Source organism: Salmo salar, unplaced genomic scaffold (assembly GCF_905237065.1).
Source record: "Salmo salar unplaced genomic scaffold, Ssal_v3.1, whole genome shotgun sequence".
Taxonomy (NCBI): Eukaryota; Metazoa; Chordata; class Actinopteri; order Salmoniformes; family Salmonidae; genus Salmo; species Salmo salar.
The window spans coordinates 74,599-93,641 of NW_025548422.1; the positions used below are offsets into that span (position 1 = coordinate 74,599).

The 19,043-nt window shown below is 43.3% G+C and overlaps 1 protein-coding gene across 2 annotated transcripts; it reads left to right on the plus strand.

Annotated features, from left to right (window-relative positions):
* The first annotated feature begins 5,517 nt into the window (after positions 1–5,517).
* LOC106599027 (complement C1q-like protein 2) lies at positions 5,518–18,636 on the plus strand. 2 transcript variants are annotated; one of them, XM_045712375.1, is made up of 4 exons: positions 5,527–5,855; positions 12,423–12,485; positions 17,601–17,732; positions 18,183–18,636. In XM_045712375.1, the coding sequence occupies exons 1-4, from the start codon at positions 5,570–5,572 to the stop codon at positions 18,467–18,469; spliced, it is 768 nt and encodes a 255-aa protein (XP_045568331.1). In that variant the 5' UTR covers positions 5,527–5,569; the 3' UTR covers positions 18,470–18,636. The 2 variants fall into 2 exon arrangements, with proteins under 2 accessions (XP_045568332.1, XP_045568331.1); XM_045712376.1 differs by lacking the exon at positions 12,423–12,485 and having other exon boundaries at positions 5,518–5,855.
* Positions 18,637–19,043: the final 407 nt, after the last annotated feature.

Consider the following 19,043-nt stretch of genomic DNA (forward strand, 5'->3'; position numbering starts at 1 on the left):
TGGTATTGTTGTTGTGACATTGATTGCCATTGACTTGGATGCTGAAGAAGAGCTATTATCTGAAACATTTGTGCAGCAATAAATATGTCAATTTAAGTGTATTTACCGGAGTGCTGTCATATTTCAGTTCTTTAGTTTAGTGAGTCCACCAGATCAGAGGCAGTGGTGATGACTGCACATTCTACCAGTAAGTGCCTGAGTTGGACCATTTTTCTGTACTGCTAAGCATTCAAAATGTAGCAAGCAATTTTGGGTGTCATATAAAATGTTGCAAAGTATACAGTATATATATATATTTTAGGAATGTACTGGAGAAAAAGTTGTCAAATATAAATAGGAAAGTAAAGTACAGATGCACCAAAAATGACATAACTATTACTTCAAACATATTTTTACTTATTTACTTTACAGCACTACACACACACACACACACACACACACACACACACACACACACACACACACACACACACACACACACACACACACACACACACACACACACACACACACACACACACACACACTTAATTGAGCATGAATCATTATATGAGCTCAGCAGTTTAACAGCTTGTTAGTCTGGATCAGTTATCAGTGTTGTCATTATGTCTGCCTTCTATTGCCAATGTAGTAAAAGGTTGTGCACTATGTGATTTACGTTATAATATGTGGGCGGTTCCAATATTGGGAACCCTACTGAATGACTGGATCTGGTTCATTTGGACTCCACCCCTGAGCCACAGTAAGACATTCTATTTCCACTACCCACATCTCACCTCTAGGAGGCAGCAGACGTCACCCCAGAGCCACAGTAAGACATTCCTTTTCCCCTACCCACATCTCACCTCTAAGGGGCAGCACACTTCACCCCAGGGCCACAGTAAGACTGTCAATTTCCATTACCCACATCTTACCTCTAGCCTGGACCAGGTACTTGGACTACCAGGATGGGTTACGTTCCAAATGGCACCATATTCCCTATATAGTGTGCTACTAGTGACCAGGGCCCTATTCCCTATATAGTGAACTACTAGTGACCAGAGCCCTATTCCCTATATAGTTCACTACCGTTGACCAGGGCCCTATTCCCTATATAGTGAACTACTTTAGACCAGGGACCTATTCCCTATATAGTGAACAACTTTAGACCAGGCCCTATTCCCTATATAGTTCACTACTGTTGACTAGGGCCCTATTCCCTTTATAGTGCACTACTTTAGACCAGAACCCTGGTTGTGCACTAGATAGGGAATATGGTTATTTTTGGTCCACACCCGTGGTCAACAAGTGACTGATTGATCCCAGATATGTGGGATTGATATCAATCAATCAATCAATCAATCAATCAATCAATCAATCAATCAATCAATCAATCAATCAAATGTATTCATAAAGCCCTTTTTACATCAGCTGATGTCACAAAGTGCTATACAGAAACCCAGCCTAAAACCCGAAACAGCAGCATCGCGGAGGACCTGAGCCCTAGGACCATGCCTCAGCACTACCTGATACTAGTCTGATGACTCCTAGCTGTCCCCAGTCCACCTGGTAGTGCTGCTGCTCCAGTTTCAATTGTTCTGCCTGCAGCTATGGAACCCTAACATATTCACTGGACGTGCTACCTTGTCCCAGACCTGCTGTTTTCGACTCTCTCTCTCTCTCTCTCTCTCTCTCTCTCTCTCTCTCTCTCTCTCTCTCTCTCTCTCTCTCTCTCTCTCTCTCTCTCTCTCTCTCTCTCTCTCTCTCCTTCTCTCTCTCTCTCTCTACCCACACCTGCTGTCTTGACCTCTGAATGCTCGGCTATGAAAAACCAACTGACAATTACTCCTGACGTACTGACCTGTTGAACCAGAGAGTTGAACAGAGGCAGCTGCTGTCAGAGTGTGTGTGTTGCGGTCTTTCTCCGAGTTGTAAAAGCAAGCAGTGCAGAAACTGGCTACTCTTTAGTTGACTGATGTAGCTGGCAAGGTAACTGCTGTTTAACTTAACAAAAAAATAGAAACTATTATTTATTCCCAGTGCTGAGGTAGTATTGAGGTGAGTATTATACCCAGTATTATTCCCAGTGCTGAGGTAGTGCTGAGGTAGTATTGAGGTGAATGAATTTGCTAACAAGTATTAGCTATCACAGCCAGTTCAGCTCTAGCCTCTAGCTATCTGTCAGATAGCGATATGGTGTGTCTTAGCAGGATCAGATGGTGACAGGTGCCAACGCTGTCTTAGCAGGATCAGATGGTGACAGGTGTCTATGCTGTCTTAGCAGGATCAGAGGGTGACAGGTGTCTATGCTGTCTTAGCAGGATCAGATGGTGACAGGTGCCAACGCTGTCTTAGCAGGATCAGATGGTGACAGGTGTCTATGCTGTCTTAGCAGGATCAGATGGTGACAGGTGTCTATGCTGTCTTAGCAGGATCAGATGGTGACAGGTGTCTATGCTGTCTTAGCAGGATCAGATGGTGACAGGTGTCTATGCTGTCTTAGCAGGATCAGATGGTGACAGGTGTCTACGCTGTCTTAGCAGGATCAGATGATGACAGGTGTCAATGCTGTCTTAGCAGGATCAGATGGTGACAGGTGTCTATGCTGTCTTAGCAAGATCAGATGGTGACAGGTGTCAACGCTGTCTTAGCAGGATCAGATGGTGACAGGTGTCTATGCTGTCTTAGCAGGATCAGATGGTGACAGGTGTCTATGCTGTCTTAGCAGGATCAGATGGTGACAGGTGTCAACGCTGTCTTAGCAGGATCAGATGGTGACAGGTGTCAACGCTGTCTTAGCAGGATCAGATGGTGACAGGTGTCTAACCTGTCTTAGCAGGATCAGATGGTGACAGGTGTTTACGCTGTCTTAGTAGGATCAGATGGTGACAGGTGTCTATGCTGTCTTAGCAGGATCAGATGGTGACAGGTGTCTATGGTGACAGCATCAGAAATTAGAGCTTTAGCACAAGGAATGGGAAAGAGAATGTGCAGCCAGACAAGATATTTGGTCAAAACAAAAAAACATGTAAAAAGTGGTTGTTTTGTCTTATGAGAGACCGCCAGTGTTTACATTGGAGAATGTGATGCATTTAAGGAGTGACACATTTTAGTTGATCATGTTGTGAAATGGAAGTTGTTTTCTGTTGGTTTTGAGCAAACTTGTCCTACTAAAACATGCAATATATTTGTTGTCTTAAGGGGGGAAGGTGCTACGGGCGTTGGTTATTTCCATTTCTATTTCGAGGTTGGACATTAGCACATTTGGCACACTGATTGGTGTCACCTCGTTACTCAGTATGTGTTACATGTGTGCTGACACAGGTGATATTTAAGAGAGGCTGGCCCACTGCTCCTTTTGGCTTGAGTGATGTGGAGGGTTAACACCTTTAGTTGACTTTCCCTGTTTGATTTAAAGCAAAACAATCCTCTATCTGATATTCTGTTTTCATTTGGCTCCACTTTTTGGTTGTCATGGGGAAACTAAGCTCTCTTGAAGCATTGAGCATTTCCAGACAATTGTATCGAAAAATTGGTTAATCACTCGAGGCTTTCATCAACACAGTGTACACTAGTGACGCCTGCTGGTCAAAATAATTATAACAGACAAATTATTATAGACGACGTAGCTCGTGCACAGGGTCGCCTTGTCTTCTACCAAAACCAACATCAAACCAATCAGGTGGTTGTTCGATGATATAAAGCTTTGGACACCATTGACGTGCTTCGGATAAAGAGGAAAAAGCATAGGAATACTGCTTCCAAATAAACTTCTTAGCGATTTCAATGCCTAAGAGCTGCTCTGGTATCAAACTTAACATCACTACATTGTGTCTTGCTTCCTGTCTTTCAGTTTGGTGGGTGTTTCATTTAGTTTGGTCCTCATGGCGGGCCCTCATACTGGGCCCTCATGGTGGGCCATCATGGTGGGCCCTCATAGTGGGGGTCTTTTAGGTCCCAGTTGTTGTTAGTCAACTTTAGTGTATTTCAGAACCCCTCCTAGAACCTCATCTGTTAGTGACTCTTCGTTACTTCCCCCATTGTCACGTCCTGACCAGTAGAGGGTGTAGTTGGGTCAGGACGTGGCAGAAGGGAGTGTGTGTTTTTTATTGTTTCATTGATTTTGGCCGTGTGACTTCCAATCAGGCACAGCTGTAGAGGGTTGTGGTTGATTGGGAGTAACACATAAGTTGCCTACGTTTCCTTTGTGTTTCGTAGGTAATTGTTCTTGTCATTGTGGTTGCACCTGACTGGACTGTGTTGGCTGTCAGTTTTGTTGTTTTGTGAATTGCCTGGTGTTCGTTTAATTAAATATGACGAACCCTAACTCCGCCGCATTTTGGTCCACTTCTTCCTCAGACATCCGTTACACCCATTCTGTTTGAGCAACATTTTTGGTTTCTTGTCTGGGAACGTAACAAAACGGGAAGATTCAATGACGCCACAGATGAGCAAATATTTAAACGCAACTCTGTTTTCATGTTCGATATAAAACGGGATCATAATATCTGTTAGCACAGAGGCTTGTTGTCCAATATTCAATATTCAAATAAACCTGTTAGCAACCCATACAAAACGTCACGTGATATTCTTAAAGCAACAGCATTCAATACTCAACTTTCTTCATCCTTAAAGCTTGATAAGCCTTCCCTGTAGCTCAGTTGGTAAAGCATGGTGTTTGCAACGCCAGGGTTGTGGGTTCGATTCCCACGGGGGGCCAGCAAAAAAAAATGTATGAAATTGTATGAAATGTATGCATTCACTACTGTAAGTCGCTCTGGATAAGAGCGTCTGCTAAATGACAAAAAAATGTAAATGTAATGATTTGAATCAGCTGTCTACTGCTAGGTCAACACCAACAATGTGCACCCTTTGGGTCCCCAGGACCATGTTTAAGAAATCCTGCAGTCAAATGAATATAAAAAAACACATTACCGAACAAAAACAAAGTGGACTGGGTTCAATTTAGTTCATCTCAATAACTGCTGGTAAACCTGTCATGGCCCTGATCCAACCAGTTCCCATCACCATGACTGTCTGGGTGCGCCCACAATGGAGCCCTATTCCTTATATAAGTCACTGTTTCTAGAAGTAGTGCACTATGTAGGGAATAGAGTGCCATGTTGGACAGAGATTCAGTTTATTTAACTTGACCCTGTTCCTGCTCCCCACTCACTCCTCCCTCTCAGTTAAACAAATAGAGACGTCCGTTCACTATCAGTTCATTGGTAAACACCACCATGAGTGTCCTCAGCTACGTGTCCAGAAATACATATTCAGAACTTTGTTATTCCTCCTCCTCAGACCCCTCCCCTTATTCTGGACCACACCTTGGTCTGAACTGGTTATGATCATGTGTGTCGTCCCAGTGATTGAGAAGTGAACAGGAGTTATTTTTAACCCAAAGATCCTGATGAAATTCATTAAGTGGGAAGCAACCGAGGAGGAGGAGGAGTGAGGAGGAGGAGTGAGGCTTGACTAGTTTAGTGTTGCAACATGACTAGGGGGATGGGTGAATTCTGAATCAGTGTGTATATAAGGGTAAGCAATATTCAGACCTCCAGTTCCATTATCAAGCTGTGATTGTGATATGAAGATGCAGAAGTCTGTCTCTGTTGTTCCTCTGTTGTTGCTCCTCTGTCTGTCTGTGGTAGGGGTCACCAAAGGTCAAGGGGTAGAGGTCACCAAAGCTGTAGAGTTCAAGACGGAAAACGAGGTGGTCACAACACCAGCAGATGGAAAGACAGATGGACGGACAGACTCTGAGCCGGACCTCTGGGCTGAGCTGAGAGCGCTGAGAGACATGGTGGTGGAACAGAGAGTGGAACTGGCTGTCACTCAAAGTCAACTGGAGGATATGAAGACACAGAATTCAGGTAATAAGTGCAAAAAAATGTCAATCTTACCTAGATGTTTTGTAGTGTTTTGAGATAATGAAGTTACATGTTCTTGTTTTGAGTCGGTCTCACTTTCCCAGAAAATGTATTTACTTGTTTTGTGTTCATTTCTCTTTCCCAGACAATCAAGATGATTTGTCTTGTTTTACAATATTCTGACTTCTTTCAAGCCTTATTATGTTAAAATAAGCAAAACAATCTGCCATTGTACTAAGATAGTTTACATTGGTAAGATGTCAATGCATTCTGATGGTAAGAGAGATCTAGGTAAGGTATCACACTCAACACAGCACATTGAATATAGCACGGCAAAGGAACATACAGACACAATGTGGACACTGGAGCCAGATAGGAGACACACTGTTAAAACCAGTGGCAGAAAAAGTACCCAACTCTCATACTTGAGTAAAAGTAAAGATAAATTAATAGAAAGTTACTCAAGTAAAAGGGAAAGTCACGCAATAAAATACTACGTAAAAGTCTAAAAGTATTTGGTTTGAAATATACTTAAGTATCAAAAGTATAAATCATTTCAAGTTCCGTACATTAAGCAAATCAGACGACACAATTTTATGTTTATTTTTTTCATTGACGGATACACAGGGCCACACTCCAACACTCAGATATAATTTACAAACTATGCATTTGTGTTTAGTGAGTCGGTCAGATCAGAGGCAGTAGGAATCACCAGGGATGTTCTCTTGATAAGTGTGTGAATTGGACCATTTTCCTGTCATAATGTAACAAAAATATAAATAGTAAAGTAAAGTACACATATCTTTTTAGGTATAGGGGGCAGTATTTTCATTTTCGGATGAAAAGCGTGCCCAGAGTAAACTGCCTAATACTCGGGCCCAGAGTCAAATATTTGCATATTATTAGTATTTGGATAGAAAACACTCTGAAGTTTCTAAAACTGTTTGAATGATGTCTGTGAGTATAACAGAACTCATATGGCAGGCAAAAACCTGAGAAAAATCCAACCAGGAAGTGGAAAATCTGATACTTGTAGTCTTTTCAAGTCATTGCCTATCTAACACACAGTGACTTAGGGTTCATTTTGCACTTCCTAAGGCTTCCACTAGATGTCAACAGTCTTTAGAACCTTGTTCCAGGCTTTTGCAGTGAACAGAGAGCGAACAATAAGGCCGGGAAGTTGGTGACTCAGAAAATGACATGACTTCAGTGGTGCACTTTCACGTGATGAGGTAGCTGTGTTCAATAACATTTTTCAAGACATTGGAAACGTCCGGTTGGAATATTATTGAAGTTTTATGTTAAAAAGGCCCTAAAGATTGATGCTATACAACGTTTGACATGTTTCTACGAATGTAAATATAACTTTTTTTGACTTTTCGTCGTGAAATTTTCGGCACGCTTCCTACATTTGGAGTAGCTTACTGAACGCGTAAACAACAAGGAGGTATTTGGACATAAATTATGGACTTTATCGAACAAAACAACATTTATTGTGGACCTGGGATCCCTGAGAGTGCATTCTGATGAAGATCATCAAAGGTACGTGAATATTTATAATGCTATTTATGATTTTAGATGACTCCAAAATGGCAGGTATCTGTATTGCTGGTTTGGTTTTCTGAGCGCCTTACTCAGATTATTGCAAAGTGTGCTTTCCCCGTGAAGCTTTTTTGAAATCTGTCACAGTGGCTGCATTAACCTGTCTGGGCTAGGGGACAGTATTGTCACGGCCGGATGAAAAACGTACTCATTTTAACCTGTTAGGGCTAGGGGGCAGCATTGACACGGCTGGATAAAAAACATACCCGATTTAATCTGGTTACCACTCCTACTCAGTAACTAGAATATGCATATACTTATTACATATGGATAGAAAACACCCTAAATTTTCTAAAACTGTTTGAATGGTGTCTGTGAGTATAACAGAACTCAAATGGCAGGTCAAAACCTGAGAGATTCCTTTACAGGAAGTGGCCTGTCTGACCATTTGTTGAACTTCTTTTCCATCTCTATCATTTACTAAGGATCTCTGCTCTAACGTGACACTTCCCACGTCGTCCATAGGCGCTCAGAGCCCGGGAAAAAACAGAATGTCGTCATTCCAGCCCCAGGCTGAAACACATTATCGCCTTTCTCAAGTGGCCGATCAAGAGACACTAGTTTATGCGCGTGACCCCGACCGCCCCGCCTTTGGGATTTTTTCCTCTGTTTGCCGAAAAGGAGATTCCCTGTCGGAATATTATCGCTTTTCTACGAGAAAAATGTCGTAAAAATTGATTTTAAACAGCGGTTGACATGCTTCGAAGTACGGTAATGGAATACTTAGAATTTTATTGTCACGAATTGCGCCAAGCGCGTGACACTTCTTTACTATTTCGGATAGTGTCTGGAACGCACGAACAAAACGCCGCTATTCGGATATAACGATGGATTATTTTGGACCAAACCAACATTTGTTATTGAAGTAGCTGTCCTGGGTGTGTATTCTGACGAAGACAACAAAAGGTAATGAAATTTTTATAATAGTAAATATGATTATGGTGAGTGCTAAACTTGCCGGGTGTCTAAATAGCGAGCCCGTGATGCCTGGGCTATGTACTTAGAATATTGCAAAATGTGCTTTCACCAAAAAGCTATTTTAAAATCGGACATATCGAGTGCATAGAGGAGGTCTGTATCTATAATTCTTAAAATAATTGTTATGCTTTTTGTGAACGTTTATCGTGAGTAATTTAGTAAAATGTTAGCGAATTCCCCGGAAGTTTGCGGGGGTATGCTAGTTCTGAACGTCACATGCTAATGTAAAAAGCTGGTTTTTGATATAAATATGAACTTGATTGAACAAAACATGCATGTATTGTATAACATAATGTCCTAGGGTTGTCATCTGATGAAGATCATCAAAGGTGAGTGCTGCATTTAGCTGTCTTCTGGGTTTTGGTGACATTATATGCTGGCTTGAAAAATGGGTGTCTGATTATTTCTGGCTTGGTACTCTGCTGACATAATCTAATGTTTTGCTTTCGTTGTAAAGCCTTTTTGAAATCGGACAGTGTGGTTAGATTAACGAGAGTCTTATCTTTAAATGGCTGTAAAATAGTCATATGTTTGAGAAATTGAAGTAATAGGATTTTTAAGGTTTTGAAAATCGCGCCACAGGATAGCCGTGGCTGTTACGTAGGTGGGACGAATTCGTCCCGCCTAGCCTAGAGAGGTTAAACAGGTTACTACTCTGGGCCAGAAACTATAATATGCATATTATTAGTAGATTTGGATAGAAAACACTCTAAAGTTTCCAAAACTGTTTGAATGATGTCTGTGAGTATAACAGAACTCATATGGCAGGCAAAAACCTGAGAGAAATCCAACTAGGAAATTAAAATCTGGTTCCTGTAGTTTTCTCAAGTCCTTGCCTTTCTGACACACAGTGAGTTAGGACTCAAATAGTACTTCCTAAGGCTTCCACTAGATGTCAACAGTCTTAGTAAGTTGTTTGGGCCTTTTGCGGTGAACACAGACCGAAGGAGAACGCTGGTAAGCAGGTAACCAGAAATTCCCTTGAGTTCATAGGGCGCGTTCACGTTAGATGGGACCTAATGTTCCAAAACCTTTTTCAAGACATTGCAAACGTCCGGTTGAAATATTATTGAAGTTTGAACTTAAAATGGCCCTAAAGATTGATGCTATACAACGTTTGACATGTTTGAACGAACGTAAATAGTACTTTTTTTAAACTTTTCGTCGTAAAGTTTCCCTCGCGCTACCGTACATTTTGAGTAGCCTGCTGAACGTGCAAACAACATGGAGTTATTTGGACATAAATTATGAACTTTATCGAACAAAACAACATTTATTGTGGACCTTGGATTTTGTGGACCTATTGTGGACCTCGCATTTATTGTGGACCTTTCTTTTACTTTTCGTCGTAACATTTTCCGGCGCACATTTGGAGTAGCTGAACTGAACGCGCGAACAACAATAAGCTATTTGCACATAAATTATAGATTTTATCTAACAAAACAACATTTGTTGAGTACCTGGGATTCCTGGAAGTGCCTTCTGATGAAGATTATTAAAGGTAAGTGAATATTTCTTATACTATTTATGCGTTTAGATTACTCCAAGATGGCCGGTGTCTATAATTGTCTGCTGTTTTTTCTGAGCACAGTACTCAGATTATTGCAAAGTGTGCTCTCCCAGTAAAGTTATTTTTAAATCTGTCAACGCGATTGCATTCAGGAGATGTTAATCTATAGTTCTTTGAATAACAGTTTAATATTTTATCAACGTTTATAATGAGACATTTTGTAATTTGTTGTGCTGGTTCACCGGCATTTTTGGAGGCAAAATATTTTCTGAACATCACGCGCTAATGTAAAATGCTGTTTATGGATATAAATATGAACTTGATAGAACAAACAATGCATGTATTGTCTAACATAATGTCCTAGGAGTGTCATCTGATGAAGATTGTCAAAGGTTAGTGCATCATTTTAGCTGGTTTTGTGCTTTTGGATGAATACCGTTGCTTTGAAAATGCTAAGAAAATGGCTGTGTTGTTCTTTGGCTGTGGTGGTATCCTAACATAATCTAATGTTTTGCTTTTGCTGTAAAGCCTTTTTGAAATCGGACAACGTGGTTGGATTCAGGAGATGTTTATCTATAAAATGGTGTAAAATAGTTGATGTTTGAGAAATTTGAATTATGACAATTTAGTTGTTTTCTAATTTGGCGCTCTGATTTTTCACTGGCTGTTGAATAGTGTGTCCCGCGGGTGGGACGCTGACGTCCCACGTAGCCCATAGAAGTTAAGGAGATGTTTATCTATAATTCTTTGAAAAACAGTTTAATATTTTATCAACATTTATGATGAGTATTTTTGTAAATTGTTGTGCTCATTCACCGGAGGTTTTGGAGGCAAAATATTTTCTGAACATCATGCGCCAATGTAAAATGTGGTTTTTGGATATAAATATGAACTTTATCGAACAAAACATACATGTATTGTGTAACATTGAGTCCTAGGAGTGTCATCTGATGAAGATCGTCAAAGGTTTGTGCTTAATTTTAGCTGTATTTCTGTTTTTTGTGACGCCTCTCCTGCTTGGGAAATGGCTGTGCGGTTTTTCTTGTTGACGCTCTGTCCTAACATAATCTAACTTTATGCTTTCGCCGTAAAGCCTTTTTGAAATCGGATAATGTGGTTGGATTAAGGACAAGTGTATCTTTAAAATGGTGTAAAATAGTTGTATGTTTGAGAAATTTGAATTATGAGATTTTGTTGTTTTGAATTTGCCGCCCTGATATTTCACTGCCTGACGCTAGCGTCCCACGTAGCCCATAGAATATATCCACAAAAACGTCTTAAGTAGTACTATAAAGATTTTTACTTGAGTAATTTATACTATCAGATTGTGATCTGTTTTTCATAAACATTTAATCCAAATCAAAATGATCCTCTGTTGTGCTCAATTCTGCTCCTTCAGATGTGGTCCTTGTTTCTGGATGTAGAATTAAGTATTATGACGTTTTAAGACAAAACTGAATCAAAATTCTCACATAACACATCATACACTCCAACAAAGACATTTGGTTGAAATATTGTCTTTATCTTTGTAAAGTGAAGGGGGACTGAAATTGAATGGAGGACCATGATTGAGACAGCACAATATTATTTAAATCTGGATTTCATGTAAAAAAAAAAAAAGTCTTTAGAAATAACGTGCTATGTACAAATTCTATACTATGTAAACATTATATACTATGTAAACATTATATGCTTCGTAAACATCCTATGCTTCGTAAGCATTCTTTACTATGTAAACATTCTATACTATGTAAAGATTCTGCACTATGTAAACATTCTATGCTATGTAAACATTATATGCTATGTAAACATTCTATGCTATGTAAACATTATATACTATGCAAACATTGTACACTATGTAAACATTATACACTATGTAAACATTCTATGCTAACATTCGATGCTATGTAAACATTCAATGCTATATAAACATTATATACTATGTAAACATCCTATGCTATGTAAACATCCTATGGTATGTAAACATTCTATACTATGTAAACATTCTATACTATGTAAACTTTATATGCTATGTAAACATGCTATGCTATGTAAACATTATATACTATGTAAACATTCTATGCTATGTAAACTGTTTATACTATGTAAACATTATATACTATGCAAACATTATACACTATGTAAACATTCTATGCAATGTAAACATTATTTACTATGTAAACAGTATATACTATGTAAACATTGGGGCAAAATATACAATACTCCTTGTGTTATTTCTTTGATTTGCTTTTCCCTGCCTTATCCATGATATCTTGCAGATCTGACCAGAGCTCAAGGACGCTAGTCGGAAGCTTTAAAATGTGTCTTTGAGCTGAACAATAACTAATAACATTCATGCTAGGATTGTTTTAGGGCAACAGTGTTGAGAGCTAACTTCCGTTGATAGGAATCAAAGCACAAGACCCATATTATTACCAGGTGTAAATGGTCAATAAGAGTTGTTGTGGTTCTTATTCCAGAGATGCAGTTCAGGCTGAGAACTGCAGAGAACCAGGTGAAGCTACTGAAGGCTGAGATTCAAGGTAAAACAAGAGACTTTGGTGAATCTGTGATTTGGGTAATATATTTGAACCAATATTATGTATTTATTTATTGGTCATTCCGTATGATTTCAATCACATTCTGATTGCACCCCCTTTGATTTGAACAAACATTCCATGTTTGCCCATGGTGGAAGTGGTCAGAAAGGGACACGTTGAACCTGAATGCCAAAACATTCAGGTCATAGAGGTGTTCCAAGTTGACCCATGTTGCATACCCCACCCTACCATGAGACTTCCATGTCTTCATCACTGAAAAACAATCATGGAGGACTTTGAAATAATTTGAAAGCTGACAAACAGGGTTGTTAAACTATTTTATGATTTATTTTATTTTTATGTTTAACGTTGAATTTTAGAGAAGTTAGAGAATACAGATAGAGGAGAAGAAGAGAGAACACAGATAGAGGAGAAGAAGAGAGAGAACACAGATAGAGGAGAAGAAGAGAGAGAACAGAGGTAGAGGAGAAGAAGAGAGAGAACAGAGGTAGAGCAGAAGAAGAGAGAGAACAGAGGTAGAGGAGAAGAGAGGGGAAACGTAGAGGAGAAGAGAGAGAGAACACAGGTAGAGATGGAGGATGAGCTGAAGAGAGAGAGAAAAGGTATAGGTAGAGGAGGAACTGAGGACAGAGAACAGGTAGAGGAGGAGCTGAGGACAGAGAACAGGTAGAGGAGGAGCTGAGGACAGAGAACAGGTAGAGGAGGAGCTGAGGACAGAGAACAGGTAGAGGAGGAGCTGAGGACAGAGAACAGGTAGAGGAGGAGCTGAGGACAGAGAGCAGGTAGAGGAGGAGCTGAGGACAGAGGACAGGTAGAAGAGTGGAGGAGCTGAGGACAGAGAACAGGTAGAAGAGTGGAGGAGCTGAGGACAGAGAACAGGTAGAGGAGGAGCTGAGGATAGAGAACAGGTAGAGGAGGAGCTGAGGACAGAGGACAGGTAGAGGAGGAGATGAGGACAGAGAACATGTAGAGGAGGAGCTGAGGACAGAGAACAGGTAGAGGTAGAGGAGGAGGAGTAGCTGAGGACAGAGAACAAGTAGAGGAGGAGCTGAGGACAGAGAAAAGGTAGAGGAGGAGCTGAGGACAGAGGACAGGTAGAGGAGGAGCTGAGGACAGAGGACAGGTAGAGGAGGAGCTGAGGACAGAGAACAGGTAGAGGTAGAGGAGGAGCTGAGGACAGAGAACAGGTAGAGGAGGAGCTGAGGACAGAGAACAGGTAGAGGTAGAGGAGGAGCTGAGGACAGAGAACAGGTAAGGAGGAGCTGAGGACAGAGGACAGGTAGAGGAGGAGCTGAGGACAGAGAACAGGTAGAGGAGGAGCTGAGGACAGAGGACAGGTAGAGGAGGAGCTGAGGACAGAGGACAGGTAGAGGAGGAGCTGAGGACAGAGAACATGTAGAGGAGGAGCTGAGGACAGAGAACAGGTAGAGAAGGAGCTGAGGACAGAGAACAGGTAGAGGAGGAGGAGTAGCTGAGGACAGAGAACAGGTAGAGGAGGAGCTGAGGACAGAGAACAGGTAGAGGAGGAGCTGAGGACAGAAAACAGGTAGAGGAGGAGCTGAGGACAGAGGACAGGTAGAAGAGTGGAGGAGCTGAGGACAGAGAACAGGTAGAAGAGTGGAGGAGCTGAGGACAGAGAACAGGTAGAGGAGGAGCTGAGGACAGAGAACAGGTAGAGGTAGAGGAGGAGCTGAGGACAGAGAACAGGTAAGGAGGAGCTGAGGACAGAGAACAGGTAGAGGAGGAGCTGAGGACAGAGAACAGGTAGAGGAGGAGCTGAGGACAGAGGACAGGTAGAAGAGTGGAGGAGCTGAGGACAGAGAACAGGTAGAGGAGGAGCTGAGGACAGAGAACAGGTAGAGGAGGAGCTGAGGACAGAGGACAGGTAGAAGAGTGGAGGAGCTGAGGACAGAGAACAGGTAGAGGAGGAGCTGAGGACAGAGAACAGGTAGAGGAGGAGCTGAGGGCAGAGAACAGGTAGAGGAGGAGCTGAGGACAGAGAACAGGTAGAGGAGGAGCTGAGGACAGAGAACAGGTAGAGGAGGAGCTGAGGACAGAGAACAGGCAGAGGAGGAGCTGAGGACAGAGAACAGGTAGAGGTAGTGGAGGAGCTGAGGACAGAGAACAGGTAGAGGAGGAGCTGAGGACAGAGAACAGGTAGAGGAGGAGCTGAGGACAGAGAACTGGTAGAGGAGGAGCTGAGGACAGAGAACAGGTAGAGGAGGAGCTGAGGACAGAGGACAGGTAGAACAGTGGAGGAGCTGAGGACAGAGAACAGGTAGAGGAGGGGCTGAGGATAGAGAAAAGGTAGAGGAGGAGCTGAGGACAGAGAACAGGTAGAGGAGGAGCTGAGGACAGAGGACAGGTAGAACAGTGGAGGAGCTGAGGACAGAGAACAGGTAGAGGAGGGGCTGAGGACAGAGAACAGGTAGAGGAGGAGCTGAGGACAGAGAACAGGTAGAGGAGGAGCTGAGGACAGAGAGCAGGTAGAGGAGGAGCTGAGGACAGAGGACAGGTAGAGGAGGAGCTGAGGACAGAGAACAGGTAGAGGAGGAGCTGAGGACAGAGAACAGGTAGAGGAGGAGCTGAGGACAGAGGACAGGTAGAGGAGGAGCTGAGGACAGAGAACAGGTAGAGGTAGAGGAGGAGCTGAGGACAGAGAACAGGTAGAGAAGGAGCTGAGGACAGAGAACAGGTAGAGGTAGAGGAGGAGCTGAGGACAGAGAACAGGTAGAGGAGGAGCTGAGGACAGAGAACAGGTAGAGGTAGAGGAGGAGCTGAGGACAGAGAACAGGTAGAGGTTGAGGAGGAGCTGAGGACAGAGAACAGGTAGAGGAGGAGCTGAGGACAGAGGACAGGTAGAAGAGTGGAGGAGCTGAGGACAGAGAACATGTAGAGGAGGAGCTGAGGACAGAGAACATGTAGTGGAGGAGCTGAGGACAGAGAACAGGTAGAGGTAGAGGAGGAGCTGAGGACAGAGGACAGGTAGAGGAGGAGCTGAGGACAGAGAACAGGTAGAGGTAGAGCTGAGGGCAGAGAACAGGTAGAGGGGAGGAGCTGAGGACAGAGAACAGGTAGAGGAGGAGCTGAGGACAGAGAACAGGTAGAGGAGGAGCTGAGGACAGAGAACAGGTAGAGGTAGAGCTGAGGGCAGAGAACAGGTAGAGGAGGAGCTGAGGACAGAGAACAGGTAGAGGTAGAGGAGGAGCTGAGGACAGAGAACAGGTAGAGGAGGAGCTGAGGACAGAGGACAGGTAGAGGAGGAGCTGAGGACAGAGAACAGGTAGAGGAGGAGCTGAGGACAGAGGACAGGTAGAACAGTGGAGGAGCTGAGGACAGAGAACAGGTAGAGGAGGGGCTGAGGACAGAGAACAGGTAGAGGAGGAGCTGAGGACAGAGAACAGGTAGAGGAGGAGCTGAGGACAGAGAGCAGGTAGAGGAGGAGCTGAGGACAGAGGACAGGTAGAGGAGGAGCTGAGGACAGAGAACAGGTAGAGGAGGAGCTGAGGACAGAGAACAGGTAGAGGAGGAGCTGAGGACAGAGGACAGGTAGAGGAGGAGCTGAGGACAGAGAACAGGTAGAGGTAGAGGAGGAGCTGAGGACAGAGAACAGGTAGAGAAGGAGCTGAGGACAGAGAACAGGTAGAGGTAGAGGAGGAGCTGAGGACAGAGAACAGGTAGAGGAGGAGCTGAGGACAGAGAACAGGTAGAGGTAGAGGAGGAGCTGAGGACAGAGAACAGGTAGAGGTTGAGGAGGAGCTGAGGACAGAGAACAGGTAGAGGAGGAGCTGAGGACAGAGGACAGGTAGAAGAGTGGAGGAGCTGAGGACAGAGAACATGTAGAGGAGGAGCTGAGGACAGAGAACATGTAGTGGAGGAGCTGAGGACAGAGAACAGGTAGAGGTAGAGGAGGAGCTGAGGACAGAGGACAGGTAGAGGAGGAGCTGAGGACAGAGAACAGGTAGAGGTAGAGCTGAGGGCAGAGAACAGGTAGAGGAGGAGCTGAGGACAGAGAACAGGTAGAGGAGGAGCTGAGGACAGAGAACAGGTAGAGGAGGAGCTGAGGACAGAGAACAGGTAGAGGTAGAGCTGAGGGCAGAGAACAGGTAGAGGAGGAGCTGAGGACAGAGAACAGGTAGAGGTAGAGGAGGAGCTGAGGACAGAGAACAGGTAGAGGAGGAGCTGAGGACAGAGGACAGGTAGAGGAGGAGCTGAGGACAGAGAACAGGTAGAGGTAGAGAAGGAGTTGAGGACAGAGGACAGGTAGAGGAGGAGCTGAGGACAGAGAACAGGTAGAGGTAGAGGAGGAGCTGAGGACAGAGAACAGGTAGAGGTAGATGAGGAGCTGAGGACAGAGGACATGTAGAAGAGTGGAGGAGCTGAGGACAGAGAACAGGTAGAAGAGTGGAGGAGCTGAGGACAGAGAACATGTAGAGGAGGAGCTGAGGACAGAGGACAGGTAGAGGAGGAGCTGAGGACAGAGGACAGGTAGAGGTTGAGGAGGAGCTGAGGACAGAGAACAGGTAGAGGAGGAGCTGAGGACAGAGGACAGGTAGAGGAGGAGCTGAGGACAGAGAACAGGTAGAGGAGGAGCTGAGGACAGAGAACAGGTAGAGGAGGAGCTGAGGACAGAGGACAGGTAGAGAAGGAGCTGAGGACAGAGGACAGGTAGAGGAGGAGCTGAGGACAGAGAACAGGTAGAGGTAGAGGAGGAGTTGAGGACAGAGAACAGGTAGAGGAGGAGCTGAGGACAGAGGACAGGTAGAAGGGTGGAGGAGCTGAGGACAGAGAACAGGTAGATGAGGAGCTGAGGACAGAGAACAGGTAGAGGAGGAGCTGAGGACAGAGAACAGGTAGAGGAGGAGCTGAGGACAGAGAGCAGGTAGAGGAGGAGCTGAGGACAGAGAACAGGTAGAGGAGGAGCTGAGGACAGAGAACAGGTAGAGGAGGAGCTGAGGACAGAGAGCAGGTAGAGGAGGAGCTGAGGACAGAGATCAGGTACAGGAGTAGAGGTTAGGCTGCCGTGGTAACTAAAGCATTACACAAAGTGTCTTGTTGGTTTCTGACCAGTGTTTGTTTTTGTTTGTTTCCTCTTAGAAGGGAATGTAGCGTTCTCTGTTACTTTGGGAGTTGGGGGTTACTATGGTGGTTACTATGGACCCACATCCAATACCCTGGTCTACAAGGACATCCTGACAAACATCGGCAATCACTACAACCCAACTAATGGTGAGTTACAATGTATGCTTTGCTGCAGTTTCTTACTCTTGAACTGATCTGTGGAGAGTCTTCAACTGAACTATCTATAGAGAGTCTTCAACTGAATTATCTATGGAGAGAGATAGTTCAGTCTATCTATAGAGAGTCTTCAACTGAACTATGTATGGAGAGTCTTCAACTGAATTATCTATAGAGAGTGTTCAACTGAATTATCTATAGAGGGTCTTCAACTGAATTATCTATTGAGGGTCTTCAACTGAATTATCTATGGAGAGTCTTCAACTGATTTATCAATAGAGAGTGTTCAGCTGAATTATCTATAGAGAGTCTTCAACTGAATTATCTATGGAGAGTCTTCAACTGAATTATCTATAGAGAGTGTTCAGCTGAATTATCTATAGAGAGTCTTCAACTGAACTATGTATGGAGACAGACTCACATGTTTCATCTCTTTCCCAGGTCACTTCACAGCCCCAGTGAGGGGAGTGTACTACTTCAGAATCGCCTTGTTCGGAATCGTAGAAAGGAACAGCGGCATACATTGCAACCTCCGCACAAATGGCAATGTAACCCTGAAGGCAGGTCTTTGGGAATACATTGCAAAATCCCAGCACCATGTAGCTAATGCTGCCTCTCTGCTGCTAGAGCAGGGAGATGTAGTTGACGTTCAACTGGGTGGAACCACAATCTATGATGATCATCACAAGAGAAACACCTTCAGTGGCTTCCTGCTCTTCCCAGTGTGAGATGATAATCAGTGAACCACAATGGAAATAAGCCTTCAGCCAACGTGTGTTTATCCTCTATATTTGTTTTTATTGATTGCAATGTTGTGTCTGGCTGGAGCACCCTTCTCCTTTTGATTCTAAAATAAATTAAATCGATTGATCGATCAATAAATAAATCAACCAAGCAATCTGTCAATCACTATGAATCTTTCTGTAAGTGAAAATGAAAGATTAACAACATATTTATTCCCATGTATGTTGTGGACTCAAGATCATTCAATACTTATTTTCATTCTATATCTATCTATAGACATCCTCTGAAGTAGAGATCTGTAACGGCTGTCGGGAGAGAGAGTAGACTAAGGCGCAGCGGAGTTAGTGTTCATCATGATTTTTATTTAATAAAGAACACTACACAAAACAAAACAAGAAAACTGACAGCCAAACAGTCCTGTCTGGTTCAAAACACTCAACAGAAACAATTACCCACAAAACCCAAAGGAAAAACATGCTCCTTATGTGTGACTCCCAATCAGCAACAACGAACTTCAGCTGTGCCTGATTGGGAGCCACACACGGCCCAAAACAAAGA

What these genes read in the sequence shown, in the direction of transcription:
- LOC106599027 (XM_045712375.1), top strand. Translation starts at nt 5,570, where the DNA reads ATGAAGATGCAGAAGTCTGTCTCTGTTGTTCCTCTGTTGTTGCTCCTC. An exon ending in ACTGAAGGCTGAGATTCAAG is followed by an intron (nt 12,486 to 17,600) that starts GTAAAACAAGAG and finishes GTTTCCTCTTAG; the next exon opens with AAGGGAATGTAGCGTTCTCT. An exon ending in TCACTACAACCCAACTAATG is followed by an intron (nt 17,733 to 18,182) that starts GTGAGTTACAAT and finishes TCTCTTTCCCAG; the next exon opens with GTCACTTCACAGCCCCAGTG.